The sequence below is a fragment of the Canis lupus genome, chromosome 5, assembly GCF_003254725.2.
Source record: "Canis lupus dingo isolate Sandy chromosome 5, ASM325472v2, whole genome shotgun sequence".
Taxonomy (NCBI): Eukaryota; Metazoa; Chordata; class Mammalia; order Carnivora; family Canidae; genus Canis; species Canis lupus.
Window position 1 is genome coordinate 43320559 of NC_064247.1, and position 21096 is coordinate 43341654.

Consider the following 21096-nt stretch of genomic DNA (forward strand, 5'->3'; position numbering starts at 1 on the left):
TAGTTTAAGTTATATTATTTTGGCTTTTTATGTTATATAGAGCCAAATTTAATGCTAAGATACATCTTGCATATGAGGGTGTTTATATGTACTTTTTAAAAAGAGAAAGTTTGTACCTCTTTGTAACATTTTTAAAATGTAATATTGCAAATAGTATACCATTTAATTTTCTTCTGCCTCTTTAATGGATATAATATGCCATACAGCATGAGATATATTTTGATGCCTTCAGCTCAAGGCATGATCCCGGGGTTCCGGGATCGAGTCCCGTATCAGGCTCCCCTCAGGAACCCTGTTTCTCCCTCTGCCTATATTTCTGCCTCTCTCTCTGTGTATCTTTCATGAATAAATAAAATCTTTAAGAAAACAAAAAAAGGACTGAATAAGGAAAAAATATTTTAAAAAAATTATCATATACTGTTGTCCAAGAAAGTTGAATAAATTTAGTCTGCTACCAGCAATGTTTGAGGAAGCCCATTTCTTTGACCCATAATGGCAACAGCTATTACCGTTTAAAAAAAGTAAATTTACTGAAATTGGAAAATGTAACCAACTCACTTTTGCCGGAAGTAACGCATTGAGAAAATGCCCACTATGACGACAGCAACGCAAATGCTTGGTGCCACAAACACACTCCAACTGGCTTTACCTGAAAAGTTAGCAAACCCTGTGACTGAGTTATCTGCAATGAATATCTAAAAATACTATTGTGTGAACCCTCTGGCACCTGCCCACAGCAACTAGGTAGCTGGGCTCAGGAATGAGGCCAACTTGTTTTTGTCCCTTCAGTTCCAGGGAAAGGGCCCTAAGGGGGCCAGCCCTAGGGCTCTGTCCTCCAACAAAGGCAAAAGGAGAAGGGGGTGTGGTATACAAAGCACTGGCTGTGAACTGGGAGCCCTGAATTCTAGTCCTGGTTTTGCCACTGACTGCTATGTGATCAGTGGACTTCAGATTCTTGATCTATAAAAGAGGAACGATGACGTCTACCTTGCAGGTTGTTGTGAAGAGTAGAGATGGTGTATATAAAGCATGTGGTGATGTACCTGAACATAGAGAGCCCTTGAGAAATGGTAGTACTGATTTTCCCAAACCACTGGATAAGCCTTCTGTCTAACTAGGGTCTTTGAAATTGTTCTAATTCCTTGCTATGAATAAGTGTTTTGCTCTGCATCAGGATTCTTCACTAATTCATCCATTTATTGAGTTATTAATGTATCAGGCCCTTGTAGGAGCTGGGATGCAAAGATGAAAGGACATGGGCTCTGCTGTCTTGGACTAGTCATGAAGCTAGTCCAGGAGACAGATGTGTAAACATGTAAGCCCATGATGCCATGGGATACACATTTAAAAAAGGCATGTACAAGGCAGTGTAGGCTGGGACCAGCATGGGAAATGACATCAAAGGCAACCCAGGATGTTCTCCCAAAGGCATGTCAAAAGTCACAGATTTGAAGGATGGAGCTAGCAAAGCAGACAAATTTAGGGAAGCGGACTACACAGAACAAGGCAAAGGCACAGAGAGAGCAAACAGGGTGGACTTTCAGGGGACTACAGGTAGTCTGGTCTTGCTTTCGAGTATGAATGATGAACCTGTGGCAGAGGATGAAGCTAGATGAGTGATCAGGAGCAGATCATGCAGGGTTTGAGAACGGAGCAGTTTGAATTCCAGCTTGAAGGCCTTTGGGGAACCACTGATGAGTTGCCACAGGAGGTGGAATGCCAGCAGGGATCAAGGTGTCTTGCAGAAAGATTCTTCTGATAGTGTCAGGATAGGTGCAGGTGGAGGGAGGAGAGTGAGTAGGGAGGGACAAGAAGCCACAGACCTGCCAGCCCCCATGAGAAATGTGTCACCAGGGCTGAACAGGGGAGTTGACGCAGGCAGCTTTGCTACCACCTGGCACAAACTGACATTTCTTTAGCATCTGCCTTCCTTCCTGGGCAGATGGGACAAGTCTGGAGTACTACAAACAGGAAGATGTGGAGTTGTTAATCCAATTGCTTGCCCACAAGTTAACTTTCATGGGAGTACTAGGGGATGAGAAGAGGGCTTGCCAGCTTTCCCAGTGGAGAGGTACCTGGCATAGAACAACAAAGTCCTGGATGATCAACTTGATACTCCATGTTGCAAAGCAGAACAGCTTGTTTCATACTTGGAGCAGATGCAGACAGGTGCTGCCAGAGAACACAGCACCATTTAAGCAATGGAGGGAAGCCCATGTTAGCTAGTCACTTCTTTATATACTCCAATTTAACTGAAGTCACTATGATCTGAGTTTGATTTGTAGTTTTGCCACTTACCACTTCTATGACTTTGGGTAATCTTTCTGTACCTTCTGGACCTTATTATAAAAGTTATCTGAATCCCTTTTTATTCCTTTATTCATCTTGAATTGAGTGCCTGGTACTGTGGCCAGGTAAATCATGTAAAGCAAGGACTTCGTGTGGCCATGGTCAAGGATTAAATGAGTAAAAGTAGTGTTATGCAGGTTGAATTGTGTCCTCCCACCCCCAAAAATCCATATTGAAATTCTAACTTCCAGTACCTCAGAAAGTAACCATTATTTGGAAATAGAATCATTGCAGATGTAATTAGTTAAGACAGGATCAGACTGGATCCCTGGGTGGCGCAGCAGTTTAGTGCCTGCCTTTGGCCCAGGGCGCGATCCTGGAGACCAGGGATCGAATCCCACGTCGGGCTCCCAGTGCATGGAGCCTGCTTCTCCCTCTGCCTATGTCTCTGCCTCTCTCTCTCTCTCTGTGACTATCATAAATAAATAAAAATAAAAAAAAATAAAAAAAAAAGACAGGGTCAGACTGGATAGGGTGACCCTACTCCAGTATGACTGGTGTCCTTATTAAAAGACAGGAGATTTGAATGGAGACACACACAAGGAGAACTCCACGTGAAGATGAAGGCAGAGATCTATAAGCCAAGGAACACCAAAGACTGTCACTAGACTTGAGGAGGAGAAGCAGGGAACTGATGCTCTCATAGGTCTCGGAAGAAACCAACTCTGCTGATACCTTGAACTCGAGACTTCCACCTCCCACAACTGTGTGAAGATTATTTTCTGTTGTTTGTGGCACGTTGTTACAAGAGCCCCAGCAAACTAATGCAGTATGCAAAGCACTCAAAGACTGGTGCATGGTATATGTAATAGCTGCTATTATTATTGTTGAGATTATTTTCATTGGTCATTGGAACAGAGATTTAGTGAACAAGTACTATGTGCCGGGTACCATACTAGACCTTGAAGATAAACAGGTAACACTTTCTGCCTATTGGATTCAGAGTTTCGTTTTTGTTTTTGTTTCTTTTTAAAGATTTATTTATTTGAGAGAGAAAGAACAGAAGTGAGCACATGGGGAAGAGGGAGAAGCAGGCTCCCTGCTCAGATGCAGGCCTCAATCCCAGGACCCTGAGATCATGACCTGAGCTGAAGGCAGATGCTTAACCGACTGAGAAACCCACATGCCCCAGGATTCAGAGGTTTGTTTTTTTTTTTTTTTTTTTTGGATTCAGAGGTTTTAATAGGGGTCAAATGTAGTGCATTATGAAGGAATTATGGAGATGCATTTGGGAAGGCTTCCTGTAGGAGGAAACATTTAGGCTGAGTTTTGAAAAATAAGTAGGTACTATCTTCAAGGAGACATGAAGTGATAGGATACTCCAGTTAAAGGAAACAGCAAGTGCAAAGGTGTAGCAGCAAGAAAGTAGCTAATGAATTACAGAACATTTGATCATCTCTATGCCAGACACAGTGGGAATGTAGGCCTGTGTACGAATCCAGGATGGACGCACCATCTTTAAAGTTGTTTCTTACCTGGCAGACAAAATTCCCTCTTGTTTCCTGGGGGGCTTTCACCAGCAGCTGTCAGAGCTGTCATCCACAGGACATATGTCACTCTGGGCTGCAGGCTGTCTATTGAATGTGAATTTGGTGATACTCTATAGGGAATTTCTGAAAGGAGGATAAAGATAAAAAAGAAGAAAGGCATCTATTAAAGGAAGTATTTGAATGTATGATTTTACTTATTTTGTTCTTGTTGTTAATCCTGTAATTAATTTGAAAGAGAAAGGCACATTGCTGTTTTAAAACAGTCCTGATTCATTAGTACATACTTTACTAGGCCCTAGACAATGTCATTTATGGTGGTCCCACTTGACAGCATACCAAAATAATTAAATGTATTTCCTGTGGTAAAATCTTTTGAAAGAACTTTTATTATTCTGCTTTAAAAAAAAAAAGATTTTATTTATTTGGGAGAGAGAGAACATGTCCAGGAGCATATTTGGGGGAAGGGGCAGAGGGAGGTGGAGAAGCAGACTTCTCACTGAGCAGGGAGCCCAATGTGGGGCTCAATCCCAGGACTCCAAGACCGCAGCCTGAGCCAAAGGCAGACGCTTAACTGACTGAACTACCCAGGTGCCCCTATCTTTCTGCTTTTGAAATTATGTAGCTGTAGTAACTCCTTTTATTTTCTATGACTATAATGTTTCCAACATTTTTAGATATAGTTGAGAACTCTTGGGGAAGAAGTCAAATACACAAGTTGTTTTCAATGGAATTTTTAAGCAAGCTAAGTTTAGCAGTTAATGAAATAGACATTTAAGTAACATTAATTTTGATTTTCTGCTTTTTTGGGGTAGGTTCTGGATACAAGTCTTAATGGGTTTAATATGATGATCTGCTTTAATTTGACATAAAATCTAAAAATAGGAGCAATGGTACTTAGATTGGATTTACTTGGCTGTTTAAGCCTAGATTATCAGACTCTTTTGCTGTTGACACTCCTGGGGAGTCTCAGCAGGGAAGATTTGGGGTTTTTTGAGCAATGCACTGATGTTGTTTTCCTCCTCCATTAGTACAGAGGCATTCTTCTCTAGTGATCTGCTGGGTGTGAGCTTTGGAGTGTCTTCTCAAAAGCTGGGGATGCAGGGGCAGAATACTACAAGATCCACAGCAGAACTCTGGCAGGAGTAGCCTGCTGGCTCCCTCAGCAGACACGCCTGTGCTGGTGATCAAAGTAGAAACTGGGACCCAGCACTTTGAACCTCAACATCAGTTACCAGCTCACAAACCTCAGGGCAGGTCAGACAATGCTTCTGTTCGCTATATTTATTTTAACAGCCACAAATATTTATTGAGCTTGTGCTCTGGACAAGTCACCAAGTATATAAAGGCACAGAATCTGCCTCAAAAAGTTCACCATCTAGTGGGGAAAACAGACCCCTCATACTTCCACACCCAGGCTTACTATGGGTAAGCAGCGAGGAGTCCTGCAATATCATGGCCTTTCCACCCAAAGGGACTGAGGCCTGAGCAGATCACTTAACAGCTGTGACTATCAGAGCAATTTCTATATTCAACATCCTATTGAGAAAATGTACCATGTGGAAAATTGCAAGCTGACTTTAACCTGATGAAATTGCTTGCACAGACTTAAGTGGTGTGATTAAACTCAAAATCTCTTTATTTCTAAGGCAGGAGATTAAAAAATTAATTTTGGAGAGACCGTCTACTCATCTTGCTGCAGCGAAGCATCAGTGAGCATCAGAGTCAACTGTCCAACTGTGTGAAGGCATCCTTAGCTCTAAGAGTGAAATGAGACTTTAGAAATGAGACTTTAGACTTTAGAAGGGATTTGAATTGTTCGCTGGGCCAAAGAAGTTTATATGCAAACAAACACATACACATATGTATATTTGAAGATCAAAAATAGTAACTCTGTGGAGGGAGCAGTCAGGCAGGTGATGGCGCCAGCAGTTTGGCTAGCAAAATAGTAATGGGAGAAGGCGTGCCAGAAATACTGGTTCTGCTGCTTGGTCTGGACAGAGATCAAGGGGGGCATCCAATCCGTGGGGGTCTGAAATTTTAGGCTCAGGGTGGTGAAACAAGGAGGTACCAGTTTAGGAAGATCGGATAGTTGCCAATCATTTGAAAGGCTGCAGGTCGGAAGGTCAAGCGCTACCAGACAAAACAGCTGAAATTACTGGGAACTAGTTATAACCTAACAATCCACTTGGTTTAACAAAGTGTAGGGCAATATTCACTCATGTGTTAGTCAACAAATACCGTTTTTATTAAGCACCTCCTGTATTCCTGGCTGTATTGTAAGTATGGGGAGATACCTTCTGCCTTCATGATGCTTAGAGTCTGTTGACAAAGACAGCCAAGTGGTAACAAAACACAATGTGTGTGACAGTAGAGAAATGCACTCCTGGTGCACATGGCAGAGGAGTGGCTGTTCACCAGAATCACCTGTGCAAGGTACTAAAAGGCAGACACCCCACTCTAGCTGTACGCCGCCTTTCTGTACAGGCAGGACTAAGTGTTCCCACTGCACTCCCCATGGGCCATTAGTGCTGCTGCCTGCTGGACAGAGGACACAGAGAACAGGACCCCTCCTTCCTTGGCACTCCGTCCTCCTCTTCCATTTGCAATGCTTCTCTCCGCTGTCTCTTTCCCTTGTCTTCAACCTAATGCCCTCTACCACTCTCTAAAAACTGTACTTGTGGATTTGTCAATGATTTCTGGTTGCCAAATACAATAGGTTGTTGTCAGTCCCTGAGTAAAGTGGCTATATCACTTCCACGTACTTTCCCATCTTTCTCGGTAGACTGAGAGCTCTCTGAAGATGGGGGACAAGTCTAATTCATCAAGTGTTTACTGAGTAAAAGGAAAACTTAATTTAAATTGGTGTGAAATAGGACTTTGAATCTGCACCTTCCTTCAATGTATTTTAAAATGCTCTTACATAGGGGGTGCCTGGCTGGCTCAGTCCATGAAAGGTGCGACTCCTGATCTTGCGGTTTGAGTTGAGTGTAGAGATTACTAAAAAAATAAATAAAACTTAAAATGCCCTTACATAGACTTTAGATGATCAGATTTGTGATAAAATAAGGTCGAGGTTTTCTTCAATATATATAAGATCAGCTTTAAGAACCAAATGGCCATGTTGATTGTAAATAGGCATCATGGTTTAAATTCTGCTAAAATGACAGTAGGAGGGTGGGGGGAGAAGAAGCAAATTTCACACGGAGAATTCCAAAAGGCCCACAAAGAGGTCAATGAAGTCATCAGGTTCTGGGGCGCATTTCAGAACTGACTTACCTTGACAGGCCCATTAGGAAGCAGTTCTGTTCAATGATATGTTCTATTTATCGATGGCAGATTAGTGAAGAGACTGATTGCAAGGACTTATATAGAATTCTATAGAGCTGTTTTAAAAAATGATGTAAATCCATATGGAATGATGTGAACTGATGTATTATTGAGAGGTAAGAGCAAGGTGTAGCTCAGAATACAGATGATTATCCCAAATATATGCTTGTATGTGCATTAAGTTTTTTCCTGGAAGACATGTGAAGAACTGCTATTGCTTAAAATGGAGAACGAGATAATTTCTATTGTAAATCTCTCTGAACTATTTGAATATTTGTTACCATGTGCAGGTGTTATTTATATAATAAAAATTAACTAGAATTAAAAGTCATAACTTTCAGAATAGCAATAATGAAGATCTTCTAAGGTTAAGAGAAAGGACCATCCTGTAAAGTTTCCCAGGTAAAAGTTGCTCTTGCAGGCAGCTCTCTGGCACCCACATCTCAGGGTGGCTTTGTTGCATTCTTCCTGGACCTAACAGCTCTCATGAAGGGATAAAAATATTGCTTCTTCATGATAAATGCTCCTGAAAGAAAGCCAGTTGTTTATGAAATAAAAAGAAGGTCAATCCAGGAAAAAAACAAAAAAACAAAAACCATGATTCTGAATAAATCAAAGATTAGAACATCAAATCTGGCAAATGACTAGGAGCTGCTACATAAATGAGAGATGAAATCATTTGGGATAATGTTCTAGCCAGAATTTAATTGCTTTCATTTTATAGTTATAGAATAATTATGGGTCATAAGAAGTTACTTAAACTATATTGTATTTTACCCATTTTAAGGAGAAAATAATATGCTCTGATAGTATTTATAGATGTGGGAGTTCAAAATTTCTCTAAACTCATCCCTTGCAAACCTCAGGGGTATATATAATAGTACTGAAGTGCTATTACTGCTTTCTGAAATGCCATGTGCCCACGTGAGCGCCTCCTGAGAGCCTAGTCCATTATCTTCATTTCTTCAATTTGCTTTGCACAAATCATATTCATTAACTCTGTGTGTGTGTTTAGATATCTTGTATTTTTCTTTCTTTTTTTTTGTATTTTTCTTCATTCAATTAATTTCACAAATATTTATTGAGCACCTACTGTGTGCCACTCACCGTGCTAGCACCTGTGTGTATGTATGTGCATGGACATACTTATGGTTCCCCAACAGCTAAGTAAGAAAGATCCCACTGCATTTGTTTCTCACACATACCACAAAGTTGAGGCTGGGAATTGGAGTCCTGTTCCTTCCAATATATCCTGTAATGGAGGATGCAGCCCATTTGTTCTTGGGCTGGAATTTCGTTCCATGAAATTAACACGCTCCCCTTTTCCTCTGAGATGGCATTAATATAGGGGCCCCTCCGTGGTGCTGCAAAGTAGAACACAGGAGGCTTTTGTCATCCTCCAAATCCAAACTGTTGAACTAAAGCAAAATTTGACAAAAGGTCACAAGACTCACCTTTGTGCTTAGAGTTACCCCAGGTGGAGCTACATCCTCTCTGATCCCCTGACAGTGCATACACATTGATTTCATAACAACTGTAGGGTTTTATGTTCTCTGCAAGGAAAAGGGAGTTCTTATAACAGGTTTGGCATCACATGTGAGTCACTAAAGGGAGACATTTAAATGTTTGATATGGATGCATTCAAGGCATTTCTTTGCTCTCCTTAGTTTGAAGACAGCTCAAGTACAGTCTGGAATGAGGGTGAAGGGATGACCTAAGTCACGAGATCTCAGCAGCCTGTTTGCCACGTTGGGCTTCTGGAAGCCACTGTTCCACCTCCCAAGTTTGCCTCATGGTGAACAGACAGGCAAATCTGAAGTTTCTTTCCAGGGTCATCATGATTAAGGAGACAAAGCCGTTCCATTTCCAACAAAGACTTAAATATAACCATAGAGACTGCTTTTGAAACACAACTCACTTTCAAGAAAAAAACCACTGACTTCTACAAACAAATCATTTGCTCTTTACAGAGAAGTATGGCTGGTGTTTTGCAGGCATAGAACCTGGACAGATCTTCTAACTCCATTGGTGCTTATCGGGATCTGACATGGCAGCAGGGTGATACATTCAGGTGTGACTTAACCAGGGCATGCTCAGCTCAGCGCAATCCAACCTCTCTTTCTGCCCCTCCTTCCTCATGTTCCCCTCCATGCTCCAGTCAGATTTCACTTGCTTCACAGCGTGGAGATGAGGAGAATACCTGGGAATGGTAATGTGACTCCCTAGCTTTTAAAATGCCACATTTTGCTATCTTTTGTCAGTCATGAAGTTTTTTGGTAATTGGCTCTTTCCTATCAAAACTCCTTATTTGCATGAATTTCAGATTCTACTTCCTGTAAAGAAAAGGGCCTTCTCATAGATACTGTGACATGTCTTTAAATTCCCAAGGAAATTTAAAGGGAAAAGAGAAAGAATCCCTATGAGGCAACTATAGGATCACATGGTCAGAGTAAGGACTCCCTCCCATAGTGTTTAACACCCAGCCACAGGCAGATCTGGTCCCCTCCACTGACAATTGATTAGGGTTTAACATTTTATTTTTGAGGGAGAGGAATTTTATATCACAGAATAATTTACTAAATAATGTGTATTTTCTATGAAAATCCATTGTCTCTTAAATATTCCAGTAAATGGCATAGGAAAAGAATGTTAGAGTTCAAAGCCAATAGCCAAGAAAGAATTCTTGAAATGTCTTTGGTGCAAAAAAGTGATCTTATTAAAGAAAGCACGGGGACAGGACCCATGGGCAGAAAGAGCTGTGCCAGGGTCATGAGGAGTGGCCCATTATATGCTTTCAAGTTGGGAGGGAGTTAGGGAGAGCGTAAGGCTCTGAGGAATTTTGGAAGCAAGGTTTCCAGGACTATGAGGGGATACCTATTGTTAGGAAAAGGTCATTTATTACCGTCTAATAAAACCTGATGTATATCGGTGGGTCACATGCTTGGGGGATGATTGCCAACACGTATCTTCAAGTTCAGAGATAAAGGAAATTTCTAAAGGAATTTTTATATGTTAAAGTAGATTTACAGGATCCTTGGGGTTGGGCTAAGATTGACTTTAGGCCTTGACAAACAAAGTGTTAACATCAAGGCAGTTGAGTCCCTAGAGGAATGTCACTCTGTCTGTTTCAAGGACTTGTCAGTGGGCTGTAGGCAGTGAGGAAATTTAATAACTTTATTTCTGCCTTTGTTTCCCACATCAGCAAGTACCCTACATAAAGCTCAGATGTGCAACCAGTACTGTCAGAAGAGACCATGAGGAGATCCAAACTCACACTGTGGTGAGTTCCTATTTGCATTCATGAACCAAGTGATATGGACAAAAGGACACAGTCAGTTTAGTCCAGTCATCCAAAGATTCTTTGTAGTGGCATGCAGACCTAGAAGCCAAAAGGGCAACACGGAATATGGAATCATATTTCATTTGGGAGAGAGTAGGGTCTGGCTGCTACCTCTAGTCCTGGAAGCAGCTGACCAACTACCATGCTGTGTATAGGTGTGGGAATTCTAGATAAGCTCATTAGGCAAATGCTATCAAGTTCAGGGTGGAGGCCTTGGGACTGCTATATCAGAAGCTGTGGGATTCTTCTTGTGAACAGCCTCCTCCTTAGTGGGGGAGGGAAGAAAGTGTGGCACCATAACCTAGCTGACACTTCCCTTTGCAAGAAGGGAGAGACCTAACAAACTTGTTCCCTGGTTCTGACCATAAGGACTCCTGTTTTATTGGCTAATTCTTACACAAACACACCCTAATCATATCTAATTCCTCATCTCAAAAATTCCTTAGCTTTGTTGTCCACTGCACAACATCCATATTCCTAAGATTTTAATTTCTTTCTACAGTCTGGCCCCAACTTCCAGGCTCGTTTCCCACTACTTTTGTGCATATACATATACCTGGCACCCTTGGGCAAAGGCTCTGACCTTACATTTATAAACCAACCCTTTGGTGGATTTTTTGCAGAAAGCTGTTTTCATCTATTAAGTATGGGAGAAGACAAACAATAAACGATCAATAATGAGGAGAGATCCTAGAGGAAGTACAGTGAGAGAATGCAGAAGAGGGACCCAAAGAACCAAGGCATTGGGGAAGGCATTTCTAGACACCTACAGATTTCTACATACTAAAAGGAGTGGCTCTAAATGGTCGGAATAATTTTTACCTAAATAAGACAGTACTGATGGTCTTTAGCCTAGACCCACCAAACTATAAGCAGGAGTTGAATTATATTCTGGCCTCCTGAATATACTCCAAAACACCCAACTCTGCCCCAGCCAGGTTCTAGGAAATGACTTAAAAAGATCTGATAGCAATGAGTTACCTCACTTACTGAAGAGCACCATATTGAATTTGTAAGTATGGATTACCTAATTTTTTAAGTGTTTTTTTCCCCCAGAGTATAACATCAACACTAATAGCTAACCAAGTGTCTTCAAGCAGGGGAGCAGCTTTGTTATTTTACCCCAGTATTATACTGATTTCATTCAAATGAGTATTTCTAAAGTACTTAAAAATATTTTAGTTCCCTAAATATGCAAAACATTCTCTCTCTTTTATGGTATTTGGATAGTGTTATAGAATTTCTAAAAGGAGGAAAGTATAGGGATCACTGGGTCCAAACTATCCCAGAGAGGTAAATCCTAGTGTAGTTTATAATAAGTGTTACAACTTTGTAGCAGTTTAGAGTTCAGTAAATGCCTTTTCTACCCACTGTTTCATTTGATTTGATGGGCATAACAGCCCTAAAGGGAAATTGGTTCTACTGCAACAATTCTAGGGACAGGGAATGCACTACCTTGAGGACCAATCGATTGTCCTATTGCAGACTATCACATGTAAGGAAAATTGAGCTGAATCTGCCTTATAATTTCCATGTAGAGGACTTAGTTTTGTTGCCCACAGTAACAAAGGACACATAGTCTTTCTCACATATACATCAAAGCTAGCAACAGCCATTAAACTGCCCACCCACATCTAGAATTCTCTTCTACAGGCTAAATGGTTCCCACATTATTATGGAGCCCAGCATGGAGCCCAGTGTAGAGCTTGAACTCAACAACCCTGAGATTAAGACCTGAGATGAGATCAAGAGTCAGATGCTTAACCATCTGAGCCATCCAGCACCCCTAAATGGTTTCAATTCCAATTAAAAGTTCCAGACCCCAAATGACTTGTTCATCTTTTCTGATGTTCACTGGGTTATCTAGACGACATTATCTTTAAGTGTAGTGATTACAACTGAATGCAATCCACTAGAAGTTTGAGCAGCTAAACTATAAAAGAGACCCACAGTTTAGGACTAGATCGCATATTGCCATGTAGTATGTATGCTTATTTAATTTGTCTTGTCTCCATCCTCTTGGACAGGTGTAATGATTGCCATGGTGTAATAAAAATATAGAATTTAGAGTCTGAAATCCTGTGAGAAGCTTAGCCATGTCACATATAATAATAATAACAGTAACAGCTAAATTATCAAGTACTTATACTGTGTTTTCTCTACATTAATTCAGTTAGTCCTCACAATAACCCAATGAGGTAGGTATTATTTTCCCCCTTTTACAGATAAGGAAACTGAGGCAGTAAGAAGTTAAATAATTTGCCCGAGGTTACACAACCTAGTAAGTGGCAGAGCCAGGACTTAAACCCAGATAGTCTGGCTGCAGAACCTGCGCTTTCTACTATGCTGAACTTATTCTAAAAGTGACATTGACTAAGTTCTGTCCAATCATTTTAATATCTTTTCAGATGCTTTCTATCGCTTGATAGAAACCTCTGACAGATTTAGATTTGAGGCCTGAGATGTCAATTATTCCATAGATAATTCTGGATTTATTATCACACAAACAATATGCAGCAGAACTAGGAATGAAAGATCTCCTGGTCTTCTCATCTGTATAATGGGTATAATCAAACACTCGCTACACATGATTGTTCTGAGAATGACCTACACTCCCAAGTGAAAGGTGCCCATCACACTGACTGGTTACTACTTAGCTTTTAGCCATGCTTGTTGGATTTAATGATGCATTTGTCTTATATGGCTCTGTGCCAGGCACTTGACTTTTCTAGAGTTTTTAGTCAATCAGTTGGTCTTCTATGGCTGCAGCGGTGTATTCTGAGGATCTGTCCTGAAGAATACTACGTCATCACTGTCCCTCTTACGCAGTTTCCTATAATTGAAGAAGGTTCTGGGTTCCCACCTGTGACTTCTTAAAAAAATAAAAGTGAACTTAGTAACTCCCCAAAACGAAGGTGAACAATTAAATACCTGAAATCAGAGCAGACACGTTGTAGGGGGTACTCCGCAGCCAGTTTAGAGGGGGCGTGTCACCCCTGGGATGGAGCTCCCTCCATTCCACCACATACTCCTGGACAGCAGGAGCAGCTTTCCCGGGATGCTCCCATGTCACCATAATGTCGTCCACACCCTTCGAGTTTGCAGAGACCTGGCGAGGAGCCAGCAACCCTTTTTGAAGAAAAAGGGGGAAGCACAAAAACAAAATCACAGGTGGAAAAGATGTAAAAAACAATTCATCCCAGCAAAGTTTTAGGAAGAACCAATTTCCTGTTAAGAATTTCAGATTTGTTCTTAATTAGTGTAAGGACCCGTGTAAGGTTAGTTGTAGAGTTATTTTCCCCTGCACCTTCCACTTCTGTGTCCCCAAAGGTACCTGCTTTATTGATACATGCATCCTTCTAATCCACCTCCCACATGTTTATTTAGGTATTTGTGTATCCTTGAAAGTTAATGTTGCTTTGTGCTTGTGTTTTGTATTTTCATGAAATGTGCTGAGAGTAAATTTAATGCTTTTTCTTACTTTTTCTTTCCTACTCAGTATTATATTTCTGGAACATGTCCATCCTTCTATATGTAAATCCAGCTCATTCCCTCCAACTGCTACCTCAAACATTTTCTGTCCAGTCCCAGCTGATGATCAGGAGGTTCTTTCCAACTCTTTGCTAACATAAACAAAGATGCAATGAACATTCTCTTGCATGTCCTCAACTGTGCTTGTGCAAGAGTGTTTCTGAATATATCTGTACAGAGCTGCTCAATTATAGAATCAGTCCACATATTATTTCATTAAACACAGCCAGAGTGATCTCTAAAGTGGCCAATCAGTTGATATTCCAACAAGAAAAGCATGAGGATTCTTATTTCCCCATCAGCACTTGGTATCCTCTTTCAAATTTTGGCCAACCTGGTACCTGCAAAGTGGCATTTAACTGTGGTTTTATTTTCATTGTCTGATTTATTTATTTGTTTTTAAAGATTTTATTTATTTATTCATGAGAGACACACAGAGAGAGGCAGAGACATAGACAGAGGGAGAAGCAGGCTCCCTGCAAGGAGCTGGATGCAGGACTCGATCCCCGATCCCGGGATCACACCCTGAGCTGAAGGCAGATGCCCAACCACTGAGCCACCCAGGCATCTCTGATTTATTTATTTTTAATAAGTTGCTTTTAAATTTCTTATGAAGCTGAGCTTTTCTTTATGTATTATTAGCTATCTGACTTCCCCCTTTGTAAAATCCCTGCTGACATTCTTAACTCATTTTTTGTCTTTTCTCTGATTTACAAAAATAGGTTTTATACTCTAGATATCATTTGTAGTTTTCAACACTAGAAATATTATACTCCAGTCTTTCAACCCTCTGATAACTTCATGATGTGTTTGCTGCACATAATTATTCACTTTGACATATGTAAACTTATTTATCTGTGGTTTGTGCATTTTGAGTCTTGTTTTTGAAATTCTTCCATCCTGGGATCACAAAGATACTCAATTACATGTTCTCCTATTGGCTTTTGGTTTTACCTTCCCCAGTTAAGTTTTTTAAAAGATTTTATTTATTTATTCATGAAAGACACACACACACACACACACACACACACACACAGAGGCAGAGACACAGGGAGAGGGAGAAGCAGGCTCCATGCAGAGAGCCTGACGTGGAACTCAATCCCGGGTCTCCCGGATCATGCCCTGGGCCAAAAGCAGGTGCTAAAACACCGAGCCACCCAGGAATCCCCTTAATTTTTTAAAAAAGATTTTATTTATTATTCATGAGAGAGACAGAAGCAGAGACACGGGCAGAAGGGAAGCAGGCTACCTGAAAGGAGCCTGATGTGGGACTCGATCCCATACCCCGGGATCACGCCCTGAGCCAAAGGCAGATGCTCAACTGCTGAGCCACCCAGACATCCCCCCAGTTAAGTTTTTAATCCAAATCTAGCTAAAAGGCTTTTTAAAGGGTAATAAATTTTATTCTTTTTTCCATATTGTGAGTCAATTTTTCCAAATGTGATACTATCCCTACCATATACCAAGTTCCACTTATTCATGGGTTTGTGTCTGGAGTCCCTTCTTTGCCAGAACACACTGCTCTCATTAGGCCTTGTGATATCTAATTATGTGGTTTGTAAATCCTCTCCTTATTCTGTCCTTCATTTTTCAAAGTGGTCCTGGATATTCATGACACGTTTTTATTCCATATAGCTTTTAGAATCAGTTTATCAGAATCTTTGCTCTCAGCCCCCCTCCATAGTTAGGTGTCGGGGCTTCTTTGAAGTTACTGTGTTCTGCTCTCTGGACTTCCCTGCTCCATTGTAGAAATGTCCAAGCAATGTTTATATCAGGGCAACAAGAGCAAGGAGGAGGACTAAAACCAGAAAGTGCTACCTCAGTGCTCCCCCTTATCACTATTCACCACTGCACTCAGCCATCTATCCTGTCCCTCCTGTGGCATCCTCAGAACTGTGCTTGGTTGGTGGTGAGAACCTATAACCTGTGTACTGTCTATTTTGCCAGGGAATGGAATTCCCTATTAGGGGTTCCCTTACATTCATTTGTCTTGGAATTGTATGTCCTGGCTATGCCATAAGATTTTTTTTTTTTGAGAATGAAATGCATTCATTAAGTAAATATTTATTGAGCACCTATAGGTTCCAGTACACTTTGCCAGGTGATGGACTAAAATAGCCAAAGAACCCTTCTGACCACTGCTTTCTCTGGAAAGAGAAATTAGCCAAGCAAATCAACTTGGCATTGCCCTGCCTGAGTCATCAGTCATCATATTTACCAGGAACCAGCCTGAATTTTCAGGGCACATACTCTCCTTTAGAACTCTGCTAACAACTCACCTTATTTCTATCACCTTTGAAAATTATTTCTTTAGCTCAGTCATTCCCATCTCCTTTTTCCCTGAGAGCCTCTGAGCAGAGTTATGAAATTCATAAGGTATTTAGAATAAGTGTCCACCTAAGAGACAGGTGGCTTGGTTTTTCAGTCCAGCTCTGCCACTAATTGGATGTGTGGTCTTGTCTAGGTTATTTCACCTCCTGAGGCCTCAGTCTCTGACATCTGTGTGGGTCTCTGTTTATGATTGTTTTGGCTTCTGACTCTCCGTGTGGTTTCAAGAATTCTTGAGCACAGGGACTGGTCTGAAATATTAAATACGTTTTTACTTGTTGACCGATGGGTTTAGCACACATTCAATTTTCATTGTAAATCAACAAAATCATTCTTATGCTTCTTTATAGGCAATGCTGTGGCAGGTGCTTTTTATGACAAAGTTGTCCCTACTTCCTCAAAATCAACATAATTCTGCGCCCCCCCAGGGGTGGAGGGAGGTGCTATTTTTCCTTCCTAAAAGGAAAGCTATATATGTGAGTAGTGTGAACATATACTCAAAGAGACAAAGACAAAATCATGGTATGCTATTCCTACAGATCATTCAGAATATGGGTGAGACAAAAGTACTCAAGGATGGGACTGTGTAATTTGCCAATGTGTCCTCCATGTCACTCTGGGATACAAAGAGTATTGGGTAGTTGTATTGGGTGGTTCAGATGCGGTCTTAGAAGAGACAACAGACCCTTGATATTCCAAGATTTCCAGGACCAGGACCCTCTTAGTTACAGCTCAGTTCAAGTACTGTCCTATCTTACCTCCTCTACATGTTCATTCTTATTGAGTCTTATCCTTATGCAACACCTGTCCAATCTGGGAAGAACAGGTTTCCTCTTTCTTTGCCATTGGTTTCCATCATCTTCCCACTTCCCATGGACCTCATTCCATGAGGTCCTCATTCCACTAACTAGCCCTCTGTCCCCTTTATCTCTAAATTCTTCTCTACCCAATTCTTTTCCCCAACTTCCATGCTTGCTCAGATCTCACTTTAAAGCAAACCCTCATGCCCACATATCTCCACTCCCTCACCTGGCTCCCACCAACTTGTCTCTTCATACCCCAGTCACATATTGCCTCCCTCCCTGGCATCCTTCAAGCCCATGCTTCATCTTTTGTCTGTTCCTAGAATTACCTGGGCATCCCTCTAATCTCACACTTATACTGCACCACAGTTTACTCATTTATGTCTGTCCCTCTCATGTGACTAAATATAACTGGAGGACCTCAACAGTACTTCTAACCTATTGCTGGATGCTAGCTGCCTTATGTAGTATATCCTCAGTAAATAACTGTTGAATGAATAAAGAAGCGGCTAGCTCTAACATAATGAATGTGTCATTTTAAGAAGTTGTTACCAAATCCAAATAAAGCACAGACTCAGAAAATTCATAAAGTTTATAGTTTCAAGACCCATCTGCAGTGACATTTGAAGAAGTAAGGTATTCTGAAATACTACATTTTAACAATAGCAGGATACTAAATAGTGGTAAGAGTTCAATTTCCTCCACAGAATTCACTTTAAAAACTATATATGCAGAACTTAGCCACAGAAGAAAAATTATAAAAATATAAAGCACAAAAGGGAAGGAAAATCACTTGTAATCCCATGATGCAGTCATGGTCTCTATTAACATTTCTACATACATTCTACTAGATTTTTTATCAGGCAAAAAATGGGTACTCATGTAAATACATATTTTAAACAGCATCATCCCATATATACTATTGAAAGCCTATCTTTTCACTTATTATGTACATCACTCCTTGTCAATAAAAGCATAGCTACAACATGGCTTTAATGCTAGTGTGCGGTTAAGGCAGGTGAGAGTCATGATATATTAAACCAGTCTCTCTATTATTTTACATTTAGGTTGTTCATAGTGTTTCACTATTTCAAAATTTTCCACGATCATCTTTGCGCCTACACTTCTAAGCACTTACCATTTACTGAGGATACATTCATAATGATAAAATTTTTGGTCAAAGATACATTAGTATTTAAAGTTTGTTACATATGGCCAAATCGTCTCCAGAAAGTTATACCAATTTACATACCCACCAGCAGGGTACAGCATATCTTTTCCCTACACACCCACATGGGTTATACTAATTCTACTTACTCTTTCTCAGTCTGATTTGGTTTCTCATGTTTTCTCAAGATTTGCATCTGACTGATTGCTAGTTAGGCTACGCATATTTTCATATCTTTATTGCTACTCTTCTATTTAGTTTTTGAGTTGCTTGTTCATGGCTCCAATCTCTTATTTATTTGAAAAAGTAGATAGATAATCCATCTCCTTTGGCCAAAAAATGTGACATATACTTTTCTTAAATTGCTATTTACACTTCTAAAGCTTTGTTTATGGTGTTTTTAACATTTTTATTTAACTATGCATAGAGTTTGAGCTTTCTCCGCTCCCCCCCCCCCCAACTAATTCATCTTTTCACGTTTCTGCCCTACATACCTACCAAAAATAGGCAGAAATTACCACTTGCCTACCAAACATTTTGTCCTTTTTTAGCAAGGGAACATTGCTGCCTGAAATATATTTCTAAGCCTCCTTTGCAGCTAGGTGTGACCAGATGACCAGTTAGAGACAATGACCATAAATGTGTTGTGTGACCTGGAGCAAAGCTCCTCAAGGGTGAGGGGTGGGCCCTTCTCTCCTCCTTTTCCTAGAAGGAAGTAGATAGAGCTCTGGCAGCCATCTTCGACCATTTCCATCTTGGGGATAGAAGCCAGTTTGGCAGAGGAAACAGAAAGAAGGAGTTTGGAATCCTAATGATGTCACCAAGCTGTCACACCAGCCCTGAACTGTATACCTCTGGACTTCTTTTATGTGAGAGAATTAATAAGCCACTGTAGTCAGGCCTCTAGTAAGAGCAACCCTTACTCCTAAGAGCAATTCCTAACTCATATACCAATTAGAAGTTACATTAATATTTACTTGTACTTTCTTTTAGTTATTTTTTATCTACTCTATCATCTCTATGTTTATGGAATATATGACTGAAAAGATATATAACTAGAATTTAACAGTGTATATAAAATAATCATATTTGGGTAGAAGCTTCTTTCAAATGATGATTGCTAGGCTCATATGTAGATAAAATGTTCCACCGAATTTTAAAAAAGGATTTAATTATAGTTTTATTAGATATTTTTGGAAAAGTTAGGCCAATGATCTTGACATTGAGAAACAGCATTTATATCCATTTTATTGACTAATCATAGGCTTTTATCTTGAAAAATGAGTTTTCTAAGCATGCAACTCTAAAATGTGTATCACTAGCTGGGAGATTTCAATATAGATAATTTGATAAATGTCTACATTTGTGTAATAAAGTGCTGTAGTATAGAAAATTTTTACTGTAGTTTAATTACAGCCAGAATTTCATTTTAGTATTATTGGTTTTAAAATATGTTTTGCTGTGGAAGGAGCCTCGGTGTCCATCGAAAGATGAATGGATAAAGAAGATGTGGTCTATGTATACAATGGAATATTACTCACCCATTAGAAATGACAAATACCCACCATTTGCTTCGACATGGATGGAACTGGAGGGTATTATTCTGAGTGAAATAAGTCCATCAGAGAAGGACAAACATTATATGTTCTCATTCATTTGGGGAATATAAATAATAGTGAAAGGGAATAAAGGGGGAAGGAGAGAAAATTAGTGGGAAATATCAGAAAGGGAGACAGAACATGAGAGACTCCTAACTCTGGGAAACAAACAAGGAAGGGGTGGTAGAAAGGGAGGTGGGCGGGGGGTGGGGGTGACTGGGTGATGGGCACTGAGGGGGGCACTTGATGGGGTGAGCACTGGGTGTGATTCTATATGTTGGCAAATTAAACACCAATAAAAAATAAATTAAAAAAATAAAATAAAATGTTTTGACTATAAGAGCAGAATGTTTCCTAGATCTTGACATCACATAGTAGTTTTACACCTAGAAAAATTAGCTAGACATTAGTGTTCAATTTAATGTAACTAACATTTTCTTAATAACATTTTTAAGCACCTGCTATGTTAGTCTCTGTATTTAATCTCACAATGACCTGCAAGACAGATAATATAATTCCTACTTTAGAGAGGGAGAAATTGAAGCTCAGAGGTGTTAATTCACTTGTCTAAGGCCACTCATACTCTAAGTGCAAAAGAATTCCTGTAGGCTGTCAGCTCCAAAGTTGAAACTCCTATGCTATTTATGCCAGGCCCTAAGCTGAGCCTGTGGGACATGAGAGATAAGTAAGAAACAGTTTCCCATAGGTAATATGAAAGGAAAGTTGGTACTTACCTGCCCCACACAGGTCCGTTATGTTAATATAAGTAGGCAGGGTACTGCCTTTTGAGTTAGCTGCAGACACAGTCACAACCCAATTCCCAGTTCTGGGAATGACCCAGGTCCAGGAGGTGTGTTCTGTGATGTTCTGTAGTGTGACTTTCACCCCTGCCACCTCCTGCAAGGTCACTCGATAGTGGAGGATTTTTCCTCTTGCCTTGGACATACTCATATTCTGCAACAAAACATATCCACTTACTTGTGTACTCCCAGACAAGGTCACTGGATGCTTTGTGGCTGAACCTGATGGCCTCCGCAACAGCAGGTTACATATGAGTGACCTTTTTATTTACATCTTATCATCTTCTCCGCTGCGTATCTCTACGTCTCCACCCAAACTTACCATTTAGGGGGAAAAGTGAATTTATATTTTTAAAAGCTAA

At 40.3% G+C, this 21096-nt stretch overlaps 1 protein-coding gene across 5 annotated transcripts in view; it reads right to left on the minus strand.

Annotated features, from left to right (window-relative positions):
* Positions 1-21096, minus strand: part of IL12RB2 (interleukin 12 receptor subunit beta 2) — a 72946-nt gene that overhangs the window by 7511 nt on the left and 44339 nt on the right. For 4 of the 5 annotated variants that reach the window (XM_025428078.3, XM_035716956.2, XM_025428077.3 and 1 more), the window contains exons 9-14: positions 20669-20888; positions 13438-13635; positions 8621-8719; positions 8372-8530; positions 3825-3962; positions 559-649 (exon numbers count right to left, since the gene is read on the minus strand). In XM_025428078.3, coding sequence (XP_025283863.1) covers positions 559-649; positions 3825-3962; positions 8372-8530; positions 8621-8719; positions 13438-13635; positions 20669-20888 — 905 coding nt within the window. The remainder of the gene's footprint in view (positions 1-558; positions 650-3824; positions 3963-8371; positions 8531-8620; positions 8720-13437; positions 13636-20668; positions 20889-21096) is intronic. The other variant, XM_025428079.3, reaches the window with a different exon arrangement.